Source organism: Artemia sp. Qi Xiang Cuo, chromosome 14 (assembly GCF_049724085.1).
Source record: "Artemia sp. Qi Xiang Cuo chromosome 14, ASM4972408v1, whole genome shotgun sequence".
Lineage (NCBI taxonomy): Eukaryota > Metazoa > Arthropoda > Branchiopoda > Anostraca > Artemiidae > Artemia > Artemia sp. Qi Xiang Cuo.
In genome coordinates, this window is record NC_142807.1 from 37,057,218 (window position 1) to 37,076,895 (window position 19,678).

Genomic DNA, 19,678 nt, shown 5'->3' on the forward strand with positions numbered 1-19,678 from the left:
CAGGCAAGAAATCTTATTCAATCCAATTGGTGAATTGTCTTTCATATATCTCTGGCTGGTTTTTTGATTCTGTATCTATTCTGCTCTTGCTAGGTTCACTTCGAAAGGTTAGATTTTATATGTATATATATATATTAATGTATTTTTTAGCTGGCGCATTTTTTTGCACATATGAAGGTGTTAAGAGTGCAATGTCTGGGAATCAAATTATTAAGACACAAGCGTTTTCCCACATGATTGCAGCTGCAGCTGGGGAAGTGGTATGTTCAGATTTTTTAGATTATTTTACTTTTTTGCCAAATTAGTAACAAACCATAGAAGAAACAACTGCGGGACGTCAGAAAGAACATACTGTAGACTATATTTTATTTGGTTGTATTGTGTCAATGATGAATACATGAACGAAGTTGTTAAGCAATTAAACAAAAAAAAGAGCCTTTTTACGAATAAACTAACTGCGAGCACAAGCTGTAAACAATAGGCATACAGTTTGGAAAATATTTTTTGAAAAAACACAATTGAGTTTAGGCAGCAATGGTTTGTAATTATATTAATTAAATTGTAAGAAAGATGGCGATTAAAGACAATAATCAAATCCTTAGCAAAGGTAAACAGTTTCTTCAATCTTCTGCTGTAAAATAACCAGAATTCTCTTATTGCCTACAAGTTCTTCAAGAAGTCTTTTTTCTAGGTACAAAAAAAATTATTTTATTCAGTATATGCTAGATATATCTTGTGAACTTTCACTAACTGTATTTTTTCTGCTGCTGTTTGAGCAGGAAGTTCATGACATTATATCTTAGTCTATTAAGTAGGCTACCATCACTGAAGTTTTCAAAAGCTGCTATTAAGATTCACATGTTTTCTTGATGAAATCATGTTCCTTCATGAAAATCAGTTTGGGTTTCGAGCTGAACATTCTTCGGTTATTTATTCTTAGATTTTAGGCTTATCCCAGCTACTTTGTTTTCAGGTTTAGAGAAGGGATTCGATTATTCAATTACAACATTCTTCATGGAAATCTTAACCACATTAGTGTAGGAGCAACTGCTCACTCTTATTTCCTGTATTTTTCGTCGGAAGATTCTTGTTGGTCAGAATCCTTTAGATAACTGAAGTTTAATTTGGAGTTCTACGAGGGTCTGTCCTGGGTCTAATACTTTTTTGATTATATTAATGATCTCTTTTATGCAATAAAATGTACATTCCAAAATTTTTTTCTCCATTTCGTCACCTCTGTCTTGTAGGTGCAGGTCTTACAAATTGCACGTTAACTTAATAAAAGCTAAAATTGCTAGGAACATAGGCATAATCCGTAAACTGAAGCACACATTCCTCGGATCTGTCTTATGGCTTCTTCTCTTCACCTTTGCTATGATCATATATTTCTTACTGTTCTACCATTTGAATGCCTACTTTCGAGTTAAATTTGCGAAGGATAGCATCTCTTCATGACAAGACAAGATTAGTCATGAGCTTTGCAATTCCATCTGCTGTTAAACCCTTTTAAATCTCAGATTAGTTTTTGTTATTGCATGGGCTTCTTTACTTTTGCACGGCTGAATGAGGAACTTTCAGTTGTCTTCTAGCAAGGCCGTATCCAGGGGGGGGGGGTTACCCGGTTTTAACCTCCCCCCCCCGAAATTTTTGACCGACTCGAAAATAAGTCGAAAATTAGTAAAACATAGGTAAAAATCAGTAAAATTAGTCGAAAACTGAGTCAAAAATTAGTAAAAACCCCCCCTGAACAAAAATCCTGGATACGGCCCTGTCTTCTAGTCTCCTACTTTTGTATCTGGCACTTTGTCGTATTACCTCCGATTTCCTACAACATAAGGGTCCCTGCCATGCCTTTTGTTTAGTCTGACTTAAACCCTCTGATTGCATCTTCATGAGTATTGAATACACTTCCAGATGTGGAATGGGGCTGTCATCCCTTTGGCTCCTTTCAATGTCTGGTGGTTGATAATTTTTAAAGGATAAGTTAAATCTATAAATATCGATTGATAATTTTACTTATTATAGTTTTTTGTTTACATATATAAACATTGATACTTCGAAATCAGGTATATTTTTGAGTTGATTGTAAAAGTGTGGTGTTATATGTTTTATTTTTAAGTTGGTTGTAAGAGGGTGGTGTTATCTTTCTCTTTTTTATTTGTATCGTTTACCAAGTCTGTGGAGTCCCGTACAGCCGGATTAGAGTTGACATCCAGTTCCTTGTTTTCTTTTTTATTGTTCGGTGTTTTTTTTTTTTTTTTTTTTTTTCTTTCTCTTTCTCTGTTTTTCGGGACGCTGAGTCCACTTCCGCGTTTTCATTGTTGCACATATATCGTTAATAAACAATCATGAAATGTGTAGTGATTTGTTTCCTACAGAAATGAATCCATTGTCTCTGTAGATACTGCAGTTACTCTTACGTCAGTTCTTATTATGGAATTCAATTTAAAAATTTCTAAAATCACTAGGCACTTCTCTTTATCGAAAATAATGTTCGTAATCTGATGTAATTTATCTCATTTACCATGCAATAATAACCTGTGACTTATTGTTTTCAATCTGTGTAATATATACAGTAACATTTCGAACCTTTTTTTGCAAAATAAATCGTCCTTCACTTCCAAATTGCCGATGTATTGTTCACGTCACTTAATACAAATTTATCACGGTTTAACTCCTTCTCAAGATATTTTGCCCGTCTCTTTAATACTTTCTTTATGGATAACTGAGGTCCAGTTCCTACTTTTAACTGGGACAGGAGTGGAGTGACTACTTCCCCTCAGTTGTCGAACATGCCATTAGAGTTTAAAGTACTCCTTGAAAAATACTTCTTAGACGTGCATGCAGTGTTGTAACTGGTAAAATTGGTCACGGTAAAATTGAGTATTTTACGTATTTTACCGTAATTTTATGGACCCCGTAAAATTGGTATTTCACCTATTTTACGTAATTTACGTATTTTACCGGTATTTCACATATTTTACTGACATATTTTACGACGCCTTGCAATTTTCAGAGCACAAAAGCGCGAAGAGGTTGGCAGACAAAGGATTGAATATGATTTTGTTTTGTGTATTGCTGTGTTCCCCGGTTTAAAAGGCCGTCTGTCTGACTTAGGTCTCTTGTTATCAGAATGATAAAGTGTATTATAGTCCAGGTAATTACAGTTTTTAAATGTTGAAATATTAGCTGAAATAAAATTACATTAGTTCTGTGAACTGTTAAAGACAGAAAATGCTCCAACTAGGATTGACATATACATATGACAAACAAGAAAAAAAATAATAAAACTAAATAACCGAAAAAAAATGGGGGTATTGTCCGCCAGCAGACAAAAAAGAAGCGAAAATGATAAAGGCAGATATTTTGTCTGGGACGCCCAGCCGTCTTCAGTGCTCAAAAAAAAGAAGGAAAACTTACCTTTTGAATTAGCTCTAACTGAGCAGAAGAAAGACTGAATCAATCTAACCAAAAAACCAAGGCAGAATAAATGAAAGAGTATTCACCATTTATATTGGGCAAGAATTCTCTGCTTAGTGATGGACTTAGTTTGTCTACTGACCTAATTTTCATTAAAAGTGTGATCAGATGATCTTATTATGATGATCTTAATATAAACTGAAGAAAAATGGTATTTGAATCCTTTAATTTTAAGCCATTGTAAACTGGTTTAATAGGATAATCTCCAGAATTTCTATTTAAAGCAAGGTCTCTATTTATGGATTTTTTTAAATATTAATTGCCTTCTTAAAGAATGTGGGAAGCCATTTGCTTCAAATATTAAAGTCACCTCATCAAAAAAAAAAAACTACATGATCTGGATTCTCAACAATGTGGAGGGCTAAGGCAGAATCACCATCCTTATTTTTATTTGAAATTTCACATATCAGAGAAATTTTGTATTCATGCCATCTTTTCCCTGGGATCTGACGTTTACCTCCCCCCTCCCTCTGGAATCTTATCCCACGGAATTTTCCCTCCCATTTTACCCTTGGATAATTCCGGATTTTCATTAGAAGGGAAATTGAAATTTCTACTTTCCTGTTTAAATCACGGGCAATCGTATTGCCTTACCTGTAGTACAGACCCATTAGGGTTCAATGTATTAATATTCTTTTATTTATTTTTTCCCCGAGGCACTTCATGTGGAAGGTGGGGGGTCCAATAAGCCTTGGAGGGGGCTCAGTCAATTGGAAATCGAAAGTTCCAGTGCCTGTATCTAAAATTTAGCCTGGTTTTCAACCAATTGCTACCGAATGAGTTTTTACTAACTACAGTGTCTAAAATAAATTCTTGTTCAAGTTTAACGGCCCTTATGTTTCAGCAGTTTTTTTTAAAGAATCTTCACATAAATACAGAATTAGCTCTAAGGGAGAGATGATGGGAGGGTTCAGGTAGAAATTGATATATAATCCTCGGGGCCGTATCCAAGACTTTCGTTGGGGGAGGGCGGGGGGCGGAACAGGCACAGGTACCTGAATCAGAATCTAAGTCTGAATGAGAGGAGCTAGATTTGCAAGCAAATCCCGTTGAAGAGAGTCTTAATGACTATAAAAGTGATTGTTCTGCTATTACTATCCAGTGCTTAGTTAATCAAAGTCATCTATTGTTACAAACCTCTTTTTTACTTGTATTCGGTACTTTTACCAATAAATGAAAAATAACATGTATATGATACGAGGAATGTAGCTGAATACGGCTACTGAAATGCGCAAAGCTCTCAGGGTAATATTTATTAGGTTTAAATGTAGAAAAAAATGACTAACATGATTTTACTCCCAAATACAGTAAGTTCAGTACTTTTACCAATAAATGAAAAATAACATGTATATGATACGAGGAATGTAGCTGAATACGGCTACTGAAATGCGCAAAGCTGTCAGTGTAACATTTATTAGGTTTAAATATATAAAAAAATGACTAACATGATTTTACTCCCAAATAATAGTAAATTTGTTGGGTTTTTTTTCAATATGGATGTCCGAAATTAGGAACTGTTTAATTGTTGTAATATTACCCTAGGCACAAGATCAACAAAGGGATAAACTAAACAGTTAATTAAATTGATGAAACTCTAGATGAAGGTGCATTACCGTTTTTAAGCCCAGGAAAATTAGAATCATTTTAATTTTCATTAAAAGCTGTAAGAAATGCTTAAAAAGAAATGCTCAACTGGTCTTGTAGCTACAGGGCAACTCTAAAACACAAATTTTACCCTGTATTTCCTATGGAGTACCTTATTTTGCCAATTTTACTTACCAAGTTTTTATTTTACGGTAATAACTTGCATGTAGGAAGATAAGGAGTCCATTGACCTTATTCTGTGATATCGATCTTAGTTATGATAGATATTTTTAATGTTCATTTTAATGCTGGTAGCCCTCTGACAAGGCTTACTGGTATAGTTGTTTTTTTTTCTGATGATCTCTAGGAAATAGGTCTGATTTATTAAGTTATACTTCTTGTGGTATTATTGCTTTATTTGTCCACTGCCTATTAGTTCAACAAATTATATTCTGTTTTGATTAAAATCTTATTGACAAATATGCTCTTAGGTATTTTACTCATTTTCAGATTTCAGGTAGCTTGTCTAGTGCGTGTTCCTGTCGAAGTCGTAAAACAGAGAAGACAAGCATACCAGCACAATTCTAGTCTTTCAATAATCCGAAGTACTTATTATGGCGAAGGGGCTATGGGATTCTATAGAGGCTACCTTTCAACAGTGGTTAGAGAAATTCCATTTTCGTTAATTCAATTTCCCTTGTGGGAATATTTGAAACAGCAGTGGGGCGCAAAGAAAGGTCAATTATTAAATCCTTGGGAAGCTGGAATATGCGGAGCGCTAGCAGGTGAGCATTATCTTCTTTTTGCATTTCAATTCAGCTTATTTACAAAACTAAGAAACATACTGTTATGAAATGAAATACACAAGGGTCACGTAGTCATTAAGAAATTGCTGCACAAGCAAACTTGTGAAACCAACAACGAAACAAACAAAAAAAAATATTGAGAAAACTCGTAAAAACTTAATTCACTGTTATAATCCCATCTTTAAAGGATTAATCTGATTCCTCACAAGCAATTAAGGTAAACAAGCGTACATGTGACATGACTTAACAATAAAAGAGATCAACTTTATAAGAATTCCTTGAATAATGGATAATAATTCCAAGATCATTCTTATTACCGCGTTTTAAAATTGTTTGCTTCATGATAACCTCCATAATAGGGAGCCGAACGTTCATCTTATTGGATTTTCTTCAAGTAGAAGTCTTGTTAAATGTGGTGTCCCCCAGGGCTCTGTATTAGGTCCTACTCTTTTTTAATTTTTATTAATGGTCTACTAAATGCTGTTGCAACTACTTCTAGAATGAGGTATTTAGTCTATCCTGTACTTTCTGGGCCTAGGATCACTGTACCCTTATTTGCTGATGATGCAACATTGATGTGTGTTGCTTTAATTGAAAAACTACTTACCTCTACAATTAATGCAGCAATGACTAAGGCATATCTATGATTGAAGGTAAACCGGCTCAACCTACACATAAGTAAGTCAAATTTTGTTATCTTTTCGCGGTCTCCAAATTATTATCCTTAGATTACTGAAGTAGCTTCACCTAAAGGTATTGTTAAGCGGTCAAGTTCCGTCAAGTACTTTGGGATCATTATTGATGAAAATTTATCATTTAAGTACCATGTAAAACCTATAAGTAAAATAAAATACTATCCCAGAATTTAGGGATTATCCCTAAATTAAAACACTTTTTTCCTTCATTTATTTTAAGTACCTTGGGATTATTGATGAAAATTTATCATTTAAGTACCATGTAAAACCTATAATTAAAATAAAATACTATCCCAGAATTTAGGGATTATCCCTAAATTAAAACACTTTTTTCCTTCATATATTTTAAGTACCTTGGGATTATTGATGAAAATTTATCATTTAAGTACCATGTAAAACCTATAAGTAAAATAAAATACTATCCCAGAATTTAGGGATTATCCCTAAATTAAAACACTTTTTTCCTTCATATATTTTAAGTACCTTGGGATTATTGATGAAAATTTATCATTTAAGTACCATGTAAAACCTATAAGTAAAATAAAATACTATCCCAGAATTTAGGGATTATCCCTAAATTAAAACACTTTTTCCTTCATATATTTTAAGTACCTTGGGATTATTGATGAAAATTTATCATTTAAGTACCATGTAAAACCTATAAGTAAAATAAAATACTATCCCAGAATTTAGGGATTATCCCTAAATTAAAACACTTTTTTCCTTCATATATTTTAAGTACCTTGGGATTATTGATGAAAATTTATCATTTAAGTACCATGTAAAACCTATAAGTAAAATAAAATACTATCCCAGAATTTAGGGATTATCCCTAAATTAAAACACTTTTTCCTTCATATATTTTAAGTACCTTGGGATTATTGATGAAAATTTATCATTTAAGTACCATGTAAAACCTATAAGTAAAATAAAATACTATCCCAGAATTTAGGGATTATCCCTAAATTAAAACACTTTTTTCCTTCATATATTTTAAGTACCTTGGGATTATTGATGAAAATTTATCATTTAAGTACCATGTAAAACCTATAAGTAAAATAAAATACTATCCCAGAATTTAGGGATTATCCCTAAATTAAAACACTTTTTTCCTTCATATATTTTAAGGTTAGAATATTGGTCTCGGATACATCCGTGTATTTTGTACTGTTCGTCTGTACGGTGTGGTACTTTTCCCTCAATACTTCGCCCAATATGTTTACTGCAGAATAATGCTATTAGATCATTTTGTGGAGTAGGGAACCGAGATTCGTCAGATCAATGTACAGTATCATTAATATAATGCCTTCAGTTGGCTTGCGTGATTTTTATACACTGGTTTTTATGTATAAGCATTGTTATGGGTGCCTTCCAGACTGTTTTACAGGAATATTTCGGGAAAGATCCAATATTCATTGTCACAAAACTCGGATAAGTGGAGATATTAAGGTTCCTCGCCTAGTTTCTAGTAGGACTGCTTTTTCAGTTATTTATAGAGGGGCTAAGCTGTGGAATAAGCTTGTCCCAAGTACCAAGGAATTACCCATTAGTCAATTACAATCTGAGCTACGTGTGGGGTTGCTTGGTAAGCATACCTTCGCAATAGATTGAGATTGATGGAATTAAATTTGACAGTAATTGTTTATTTTTTTTTGTTTTTTTTTTTGCTTGGGGATAATGATATTATGTTGTTTTATTTTGTATGAATTATTTATGTAATTTTATTTTTCGGTACTCGATTTCACCCTCCTGCTTATTATAGATTATACTTTGTTTTTTTTTCAATTTTTTCTTCTTTTTTTTGTTAGTAGCAAACCCTCGCAAGCGACGCTTTTGGTGTGCTACCGATTAATTTTGTATCTTTTTTTTAGATAATAAATTACTATTACAACATTAGCACGATGCCTTACTTCGCAAAAAAAAAATTGTTGAATTAAAATTGAATGATCATTTCTTCAACTTTCTATAACCACTGATATTTAGCGCTTCATTTTTTGAAAAGGTATTGTGTTAATTACATAATTATAATTGAGAATCTACAAATTTGGTTAAAGGCTATAGATTTAGAATTACCCTAAATACTGAAGATTTTCTTTAAGCTTTTTTTTCACTCAGTTGAGATTCCAAATTTGGATACTAGGGAGAAGTGTTGATGTTTCCCAGGTGCTCTCACTGGAATGTATCTGTACCTCATAGATTGTTTCAAGTAGCATGAAGCTACAAATACGTGTGTAGGCATGTTTTGGGTGCAAACATTGTACATGTTTGCACGCGTCGAGAATGCCGGGCAAATGTATGTTGGGTTTGTTAGTGCCACTGTTTTTTGTTTGTACCACCAGTGCACCACTGTTCCTGGTAAGCGCACCCACGACCGCTGCCTGGTTCTGGATCTGACGTGCACAGGGGGGGAGGCATGGACAAAACTGTCTAACTTGACTATGATGCCCCATTGCACGTTTTATTTTTACGAAATACGGTATTCAGGCAAATCCTATTTTATCCAAAGGCGACTAAGATGCGCTTTATTTTAAGGTGGAACTGCTGCTGCGTTAACAACACCACTTGATGTCGCTAAAACGCGAATAATGCTCGCAAAAAAGGATTCAGTTATGGCCAAATCAAATATAGCGTCCGTTCTACAATATGTGTATCGCAGTTCAGGCGTTAAAGGGTTTGTAACTTTTATTTCATTCTTTTATATAATAATTTTTTTTGTTGTAAATTTTGACAGAATACTGAAATTAATTTAAATCTACTGTACTATTGAATCTACTGAAAACTGACAGAATACTGAAATTAATTTAAATCTACTGTACTGATGAATTTTATAAACTTCGTCTTGAATTAATTGATTAAATTCATGACGGTATCTTTTGGATGTCTGATGTCTTTGGATGTCTGATGTCTTTTGGATGAAAAAATAAAAATAAAATATTTTGGAGAAACATCTGTCCTTACAAAGCATAGAGGTATTAATTATATTGAGGATTCAAGTAGGCACGGATTCTTAGCATTCGCTTTCTTTTGTTCTGACATCAAAGGGTATCGAAGGTTTTAAAGAAACAATACTCCAGAAGTGCCTTTTTTTGCAGTGTTGTGAAATTTTTCACTTCATCTATATGTTTCTTCTTCGGAGATGAAGGTGAGGGAAAGCTATCATTCTGTCTTGTGAGTGTGCCTTTGTCTTGGAGACAAATAAATATCCTCATTTACGAAATTTAGGCCCGGGAAAACTTTGGTGCTTAAAAAGTAGTTTTCTCGAGTTGCATGGCATGTACCTACATTTGGACATATTGACTTATATATCATACGGATTGATTGAATTGAGTAAATCATTAAGATTGATTATTATAAGCCGTAAAAAGTCATTCAACTTTGGTTGGTATCATTTTATTCTGATTTCTGAATTACAGTTTGGCTAGTTGCTAAATTGTAAAGATCCTATGTATGATTGGCTCTTAGGGATATAAACTACCTTAATAATATTCAATATTTAGGTAGTCCATTATGGTCGTTATAGTGTTAAGTGGGGTAGGTCTAGCATCCTTGGTAGAGTAGTGTACTTCCTTGGATTGCTTAAGTCTCTTCTTCGAACAGTGGAAAGTCTATGATCAGAGTTTTGTTGAAATTCTGTTTCACCAAACGTTTCATTGCTTTTGAGCATGTGAATGATTATCATCTAAGGGAGTTGAAGTGGCAGACTTAGATGGCCCTTCATTTCAAGAATTTTTGTTGGAAACAGAGGAGGGTTCAATTTCTCTCTAAAAGTGATTTTTCAACATTCTTTTATCGATTGTCAACTAGGGGTCTAGCATCTTTGTTAAGAATACCGGTAGCCCCAACAGTCCTTATTTTGGAAAGATGTTTTTTGTTAATTGAACATGCTGCAACGCTATTTCCTGCTGTCAAGTCATTTTCAAACATTTTGCGCCTCCCGCGAAATTCCTGTGTACTCTCCCGAAAGAAAAACTGTAAAAAAAAAAATGTTTTTCTTGACATAGATTCACCTTAGGTTTTAGGTTTTCGGTTTTTTTTACGTTTCATTTCATCAAATAAACAAAAAATCAAGCCAATATAATTAGAAAAAAAGTCAATATAATTAGAAACCACTACGCTAGGGAAAATAATTAATTTTTGCTAACGCGTAACGATTACATACATAACTCTTCCTGAATTAACCTAAATTAAATAAATCAATTCCACAAACAAATAATAAGGAAAAAATAAAAAAAAGTTAGCCAATCCCCTTCACTCACATACTTCCAGAGCAATGACCATCATCAAATACAACTCCCAGCCTTCCCCAGCCCAGCCCATCCACCCACTCCTCCCCCAGCCCATCAACCCACTCCTCCCCCGCCCAGCTTCCTCCTCCCTCCAACTCCCCCCCCCCAAAAAAAAAGCCTTAAACAACTAATAAAACATTAAACAACTAATTCCCCCAAAAATACTCATTTAATCTGTTTTTAAATTGAGGAAGATGCTCAGCCGCCCTAACGCTCACACGAAGTGAATTCCAAACAGAAAAACCAAGATACTTTTTAAAGTAAAACCTGATCCCACACTATTTTTAAGCTCCACGGCCAAATTATCACAGCTTCTCCTATCATAATCATGAAAATCACTGTTGAAACAGTAGAACTCCTTAAAAATTTGCGGGACTAGATTATTTACACAATTATAAACAAATATCGTGGCTTGGTAGTCTCTTATCTGCCCAGCGTTAAGCAGCCTTGGGGATTTGAAACAGGCACTGATGTCTTTCACATTTTGTATATTCTTCCCAATTGTTTTTGCTGCTTTGTTCTGTAACACTTGCACACGCTTGTAGTTCCCATAAAAGTTGCTGCTCCACACGATACATCCATATGATATATACGGGTAAATGATTGCATAATATATCGTACGAATAGTACTCGGCGACAGAACATCCTTCACCCTTCTAGGTATTCCTAGTCCACGTGCAATTTTTGCTGAAATGGTATCACTGTGAAGTTTCTACGTGAGATTAGAATCAATGAAGAAACCAAGATACCGCAGTGAATTTACTTAGGCAACAGGCTTTCCACACAGCACGACTTTACCGGTTACATCAACAGACTCACCCACTTTACGGAATGTCAGAGAAAACGTCTTCTTCACGTTAACACATTGAAAACTTAAACTCACATGCAGCTTCAGTCATTTCAGGTCATTATTAACTTTTTCTTTTTAAACGTCAAATGAGTTTGTAAATACTGTTAACGCAGTGTCATCAGCAAAGGAAATAATACATACATCTTGCAGATAAAAGCGCATCATATCCACATAAACTAGATAAAGTATGGGACCCAGCACAGAGCCCGGTGGCACATCACACCTCACAGGAAAAGAAGATGAGACTACATCATTTAAAACAACTTTTAGAGACCTACCATAAAAATAACTCTCAAGCCATCTTAGACAAATTCCTTTGATTCCAAGATTTCTCATTCGGTAAAGCAACACTTTGAAATCAACCATGTCAAAGACTTTTATGAGGTCAATGAAAATAGACATAGGTATGACACCTGAGTCTAATGAACAGTTTACACCTTGAACCAGGTGCTGCAAGACGTGTGTCGTGGAGTGACCCTTACGAAACCCGAACTATGTCTGGCTCAATAGATTGTTAGTCGGAAGGAAGTTATATAGTCATTTGTGCACTCGTTTTATCGGTATGTTTGAAAGGATAGTTAGAGTTTATATGAATCTCCAGTTTTCAATGTCTGCTTTACGACCACCCTTGTGAGGGGAATGCCCTTCGCCACCTTAAGCTGCTCCGGTAACCTTCCCTTTTCTAGAGAAATGTTGATGATAAACATTAGACAGGGAAGAATATATCCTAAAATCACTTTAAGAGCTGGGAGGGACAAACCATCAACACCACCAGAATTAGACATAAGTGACTGCACCGCTTTCCGTACTTCTTCACATGTACACGGCTGGAATTTCATATTTAATGTTTCACCACAGACATCACTGATAGTATTGCACTGCATTTCATTATATTTATCAATAACACTAGATTGCACTTTAGAATCAATATTCGAGAAAAACTTTGCAGATTTGTTTACAATTACAGTTGTATTATCATGGTTGGAACCACCTAAAGTAATATCTGCTATGGCATCTTTTCCCTTGCCATCCTTGCTCTAATTGAGAATCATTTACATCTTTCTCATATTTCCTTTGCTTTCCTCCAGCTTGTGACCCTAATCAGACATTGCGTAATCAGACATTATTAGGCATTGCATTTCTTTTATTTCCATTTGGGACAGTCCAGGGCTTTTCTAATAAAAACAATTATTTACCGTTATTTGAATACATACGCTATTCGTAGAGTCGATTTCTTAATTCTTTTATCACAATTGTAGCCACTATAATCCATGATCTATGGGGGACAAGATTATTACATTTAGTGACTTTTTCTGGCTATGTTCTGTCATAGATAGGGGTAATAACTTTCATAAGGTGATCCAGGGCTCTTATAGGGCATTCCTTCTCATCGAAAGCTGAGATCCAGTCTATTACAATTACTTCTGCTAAAAACTTTTGGATATGTGCTTTTTTCATCAGCCGAATTTGTAGTTTCTTTTTCCGGTTTCTTTTCACATCACAACTAATAGCGACTGACAGTGGAACATGATCAGACCCAGGAAACATAATCACATCAGAAAAACTACAGTCCAAATCAACTGAACGAACAAAGACAACGTCAATTATCGTTGCACATTGACTTGTAGTTCTTGTCGGAATATTGAAAAGCGAATTTAATATCATTTGGTATCATACAATTTAAAAAATCGCCATTTTGACTTGAAGGATCCAATGAGTTAAAGTTAAAATTACCCATCACTATATGACTAACACCATTTGGGACTTTTCTTAGGAGCTCTTCAAATCCATCTGTAAACTCACACAAGTGAACACTGGACGGTTTATACACCCTATTCATTACATTTTTTTATTATTAAATTCTACTTCTACTGCAGAAAATTGTACCTCGTCTTCTCTCCATATACTAAGATCATTTCTTATACCACTCCTCATCCCATCCTTCACCAAGAGCGCAATGCCACCACGGCCCAACGAAGCACGATTCTTCACATGTAGGTTGTTTGATGTAACATGCACATTCAACGAGCATAAACGTAGACATTGGTCATCCTGAAGTGACAACAAATCATAAGGCGCACGCAGATAAATACTATTTCTTGTCGGCTTTAACTGGGTTATCGGAAAATCATTATAATGGGCAACTCCTCTAGATAGATAATCCTCGAGGTTAAATTTCACGACTTCAAACTCAGTCATTCCTTACTAATAACAAACAAAAACCAAAAATACATATAAAAAAAGAGAGAACAGAAAAACAAAGGCAAAAAAAGAGAGAGAAAAAAAAATAAATATTAAAACATGTCCTCGATTGACCAAAATCTACGTGGAGTGTTCTCATTCGGAAGGCGGACAAAAATTCGGCCTTGATCAGACCAAACACACTTGTTGCCATATCTTTCACGAGCTGTGTTCAGAATATCCCAGCGCTGGCGGGTTAGGTTTTCCGAAACAAAAATACCCCTTTTTGCAAGTTTCTTCTTAGGTGCGTCAGTACTTTTCGAAATCTCTCGGTCACGGAATTTAATCAATATAGGGGCAATTTCATCAGGCCGTGCAGAAATTCCAAAGGCAAATCGGTGCACTTTCTTTATGTCAGCATTAGTTATTCTGGTGAGTTCCATCTTTCCTCGGAAGAAATTTAACATGGTAATTTTCAGGTCCGAATTTGGATTTTGTTTAACACCATTGAACATGAGCGAATCTAGTCTCGAGTCTTGGTCGACATCATCTATACGCCGCTCAATCCGAAGTATTCTATCATCTAGAGATTCAAGGTGATTTATCATATACTTCACTTGTTTTTAAATTTCAATAAATTTTGGGGTACATTCCACAATAATAGATTGATAATCTTCTAAAACAATGTTTTCAACCGAGAATTTCGTTTCATCAATCGTAGCTAGGCGAGTTAACACCTCTGATTCAATGTCCTTTCCTAAGTTATCCTTAGTGCGAGCAATTTCTATTTCTGTCGCCTTTAATCGTCCTACAACTTCATTAGTCTCACTAACAGCACTTGTGCTATGAGTGGCTACAGTTTTTGGAACCATGTAAATAGACTGATCAATCGTTTTTGTCTTCTTAAATTTTTCAAGGTAGATATCAGGCATTAAATTCAGTTCATCAAAAGCTTTTTTAACATTTTTCGCAGTTTTTTTCAAGCTTCATTCGAATCTTCATTCCTTAGTATATCCTTTATTAGCGTTCCGTTTTCATTAGAGATATTTTCTTCTGAAACAAAGTTCTACCTTATGTATCTGATGTTATTCCTTTAAGTAACCGTAAGCAATAATCTTATGTCACTGATTTAAACATATAACAGCCTCCATCTGGAATTTGCCAAATACCTACAGAATAGGCAGACAATTGGACACCGAGCCGTGTAAACTCTCTAGTAAACTATTATGTTTTACCGAAATGTTTGCCATGTTTAAATGTTCAAAACCCAGTGCTGTTCTGGTGCCTCTTCCTTCATACAAAACCAAACATAGAAAACGTAAAGCCCAAACTAAACTTCGTGTCAATTTGTATTCTTTTTCATGTTCTTATCTTTTTTTGCTTTCTCGTTTGAAGTCTCCTCCTAATCTATTCTATATGTGGCGTAATCTAAAGGTCTACAAAATTTTGTTTTTAGGTTATTTTCTGGTATGGTTCCACGCGTACTTTGGATATCCATAGGCGGTGCAATTTTCCTTGGTGTCTTTGAAAAAGCGAAGCAGTATTTTGACTCTCGAAGTGCTGGGAGACAAGTTTCGTAGTTTTGTACATATTTTAAATTATATTCAAGTTCATACACTAGGATCTTTTCTTTTCAAATTTCGGATTAGTCAACTTTTAACATTTAAACATGTGTACCATAAGATATTTATTCCAAACAATCAACTATCATGTGTAGTAAAAGACTCGTTCGGATCTAGAACAAAGACTATAGAAAATAACAGGAGACTAGAAATTCAACCTTCCATCCTACAGAAATATCAGAAATGTCATTACCATGTGACGACTCAGTTCGGTACTAATGATGACTATGGCTTTTTCAGTCTAACTGCAAGCCACCTATATTTCTTGTGCTAATTTTTTATTTTGTTTTAGTTTGTTTTTTACTGTTGTTGATTTTTTTTTTTTTTTTTTTTTTTTTTTTTTTTTTTTTTTTTTAGCCTAATAAGATGCTAAGTTGCTGAATTTTAGATTTCTACAAATTCCTACGTTATTGAATTAAAACAAGAAGTTGATGAAGTTCGAGTCATTTTAAGTCTTCAACACTGAAACTAGAATAAGGGTTTTGGTGAAATTCCCAACCAACGGTTTGGAAAACATTTAAAAATGTTAAACAGGTTGACAAGAACATATTGTTTTGGCACCTTAATAATGTATTGATGATGCTAATTTTTCAGTTAATGTAAATTTTCTCCAGGATAAAGTATTCCACAACTACATGAGAGAAAAGGTATCTTGCTAATTTTCTTTGGATTGATGACGAGAACATGTTCAAATATTGAAAAAAAAAAATTGGATTTTGATTTCATTCATACTTAGAGACTTACCACCAAAATGGACTAATGTTGTTTGTGCTTTTTTTTAAACATTTTATTAATACTCGTGCTTCAAAATGCTGAACTCAATATTTTCATTGCATTAATGAATTAAAGTCTTTGCAGTTGATTAACTTAGAATTTTCAGCAGTGGCTGAAGTATCTGGGAAATAGTTTATTTTCTAACAAAAGTTGCGGTGAACAGAATCCACTTGGATTGGTTTAGCTGAGTAGTAATGCTGAAATAACTTTCTCAGCTTTACTGAAAAGCTATCATTCTACTCTGCAAGTTCGCCTCATAAATAATTAATAAATAAAATTGTAACCAAAAGTAAGAGATTTAGTTTTAGTTATTTAACCTTCGGGTCTACATGTTTAGATCTATTTTTTGTGAACTTGGTTCAGTCTAAAACTGAACCTCCATACTCCATACTCCGTTTCTTATACAGTTTGTAAATTTTTGAATTGCCTTTTATTGATTATCTAAATTTTTAAATACACCTCTTAATCAGTTCGGATTCTAATATTTTATGGACTGCGTCCACGTATCGCCCGTAGCCACCAACGCTCCGATTGGTGTCGATGTGACTGTCAAAACTGTTATGATTGTTGACCCTGATGTGTGTAAAGCATTCGAATTGCATATTCACGCCACTATGCTACTTTATGTAAAACGACATAGGGTTAATATCTCTTACATTGGATCCCTCAATTTCGGCTAGCATCCCATGCATCATCCAAGGGTAGTAACCCTTTCGTTCCTAAATTGTCTGGCCCTGGCTCTACTTAAAAATTTACACCTGATATTTTTGTTGGTGTTGAGAAAGACACTCGTCAAGGTGCCTCTTCCTCTCCGTCACTTTATATCGAAATTGAATAAAAAAAACAAGCAAGTTTTTTCAACTGAAAGTAAGGAGCATTATTAAAACTTAAAATGAACAGAAATTATTACGTATATGAGGGGGGTTTCTCCCTCCTCAAAACCTCCCTCTTTACGCTAAAGCTGTTTTATCACTGTTAAAAGAGCTTTTTATTCTATTTAAAGGGTCTTTGTGATTCAGGAGTCATTATTAAAGAATTGGGACAGAATTTAAACTTTAGCGTAAAGAGCGAGGTGTTGAGGACTGGGCAAACCTCCCAATACACGCAATAATTTCTGTTCGTTTTAAGTTTTAATGTTGCTCCTTACTTTCAGTTGGAAAAACTTTTTTTTTTATTTAATTTTCTGATCGCTTTTTAAATGACGCCAGAAAATCTGGTTCCACCTCCACGGAAATGTCCCCCTCCTGACGAAAATACCATCTGGACAATTTAATCCTGAAGAAAATTTACCCGGGACAATTACCCTTAAAAATTCCACGCGTAAAATTGAGTCGGTATAGAAAAAGCAAGACATACGAAAGAAATTTCGTATAGAAAATCTGGCAAATTCCCCCAGTATAAAATTACTCCTGAAAAGTTCATCCCCTGGAAACTTCCCTCTTCATGGAAAATTCTCCATGTGTAAAATCCTAGAGCAGAAAATTCGTCCTTTCCTCCCCACCCGAAAAATGTATGCATACTTCACAATAAAAATACTATATGTAAACAATGGGCAATTTTTATAACTTAAAGACCTTTCCTCAGGGGCTATGAGAGGTCATGTTATCTCTAAAGACATAGTTATTGGGCCTTTAAAATATGTTGAACACAATAGCTATCTAAAAGCTTTAATCGGACAATTTTGGAGAAAGTGGCGTGGGAAGGGGCCTATTTGCGCTCCAATTTTGGGATCGCTTAAAAAGGGCACTAGAACTTTCAATTTCCGTTAGAATGAGCCCTCTTCCGAGGTTCTAGACCCACTGGGTCGATACGATCACCCCTGGCAAAAAATAAAACAACAACCAAACAAATAACCACGCATCCGTGATCTTTCTTCTGGCAAAAAGTACAAAATTCCACATTTTTGCGGATAGGAACTTGGAACCTCTACAGTAGGGTTCTCTGATACGCTGAATCTGATGGTGTGATTGTCGTTAAGATTCTATGACCTTTAGGAGGTGTTTCCCCCTTAGTTTTAGCGAAAACCTCCCGAAGGTATTTTTCTCAGTAATACAGGGCCAAGCTAGTTGATCATGTCACTTGTTTTGGCCTTCCTATTGCATCCTTAATAAGGAATAACGAACTGTTTATGATATCTCCCATTGGACATTGGTTTTGGATTGTTTATGCATCTTTTGTTAAAAATAAAGACCGTCTTTTTGGAGCTTTTCAACTTTTTAGCTCTACTACATTACTGGTATATTGCATTATTTGGTTATTTCAGCAACTTTACTCAGTTTTTTTTTTTGTTTTGCAACGTATCGTCTTTGTTTTCCTCCATGGATCCATACCCATGGATTTGGATATGGCATTCCATATAGCATTACTGATCCTTTTGTTTCTTTAGAAAAGTACAAATGTCCATTCAAAAAGGAGGGGGTGGTCTCCAGTACTTACCCAGTAATTTTTGTTTGTTTTTAAAGCTATCGCTATCCTTGTTATGTCTTTTTACTTTTCTTTTATAAGTTTTTACTATAAGGGTTCATTATATTAATATTTACTTCATTTTAACGAAGTTAATTTGTATGACGGGTTTTATAACGTCTGTTAACGTTAGTGTTACCATCTTCGTTAGTTTTGTGAATTGAGTTGTTTTTTGTGAAAGTAAATCTTTATAAAAGCTACTCAAAAACTGATAAAATGCTGCAGACTTTAGGCCTATGAACCATTTTAAAGTGCGAATCTTGTGCTTGTGATAGCTATTTTTTTTTTAAGTAAAAATCTTATCTTACCAACCAGGGGAACAGGAATAATGAAATTAGGGGGTAGCATAAAGTTGTAGTTAAGGCACTTCCTGCTATCGTGGAAAGCAGTTGAGTTAGGTGAATGAAACCTTCAGAAATGGATCCAGGGTCAAAAATATTAGAGCTAATTGAAAATGACAATGAAAAATTACCCCTATAGTACCAAAAAGACAAAGTTATGCTAAAAAAACTGATCTTTTTCTGTGGACGCTTGAAATCAGTTCGCCTATCTTAGTTTTGACTAGATTTTTGAAGATTCTAAATTTCAGCTAAAGGAGGGGGGGCAAACTCCGGCCAGGTTATAAGATCATCCACATTCCTTGCACTTGCTGAGTTTTAAGCAGGGCTGATTGTAAAATAGCTTTGTCTTTGCCAAGCTTTGTTTATGGATAAATTTGGTAATATGTTTATTGATAAAAGGATAAGTGATAATTATATGTAAATGATTTAAGAGTGGTCAGAACAGTGAAAGGGGTTGCGTATGCGGCGGCAGCTACTCGAGCGCAAAATTTTTTTCCTGCACTCTTTTTTAACAGCTTTTACTTTTTTGCCTTGATTTGAACTCTTTTTAGACGTTTTAGTTGAGAAAGCTTGTTTTTTTTTATTCAATTCAATGC

The 19,678-nt window shown here is 34.6% G+C and overlaps 1 protein-coding gene across 3 annotated transcripts in view; it reads left to right on the forward strand.

The window, feature by feature from the left end:
• LOC148944419 (mitochondrial S-adenosylmethionine carrier protein) overlaps nt 1-19,678 on the forward strand; it is a 177,131-nt gene that overhangs the window by 63,432 nt on the left and 94,021 nt on the right. For 2 of the 3 annotated variants that reach the window (XR_016142803.1, XM_089099733.1), the window contains exons 3-5: nt 151-260; nt 5,582-5,849; nt 9,098-9,236. Coding sequence is in view for 2 of the 3 variants with exons in the window: in XM_089099733.1 (XP_088955859.1) it covers nt 151-260; nt 5,582-5,849; nt 9,098-9,236 (517 nt within the window). In the remaining variant the exon portion in view is untranslated. Of the gene's footprint in view, nt 1-150; nt 261-5,581; nt 5,850-9,097; nt 9,237-15,338; nt 15,497-19,678 lie in introns of those variants that run through there. The other variant, XM_089099732.1, reaches the window with a different exon arrangement.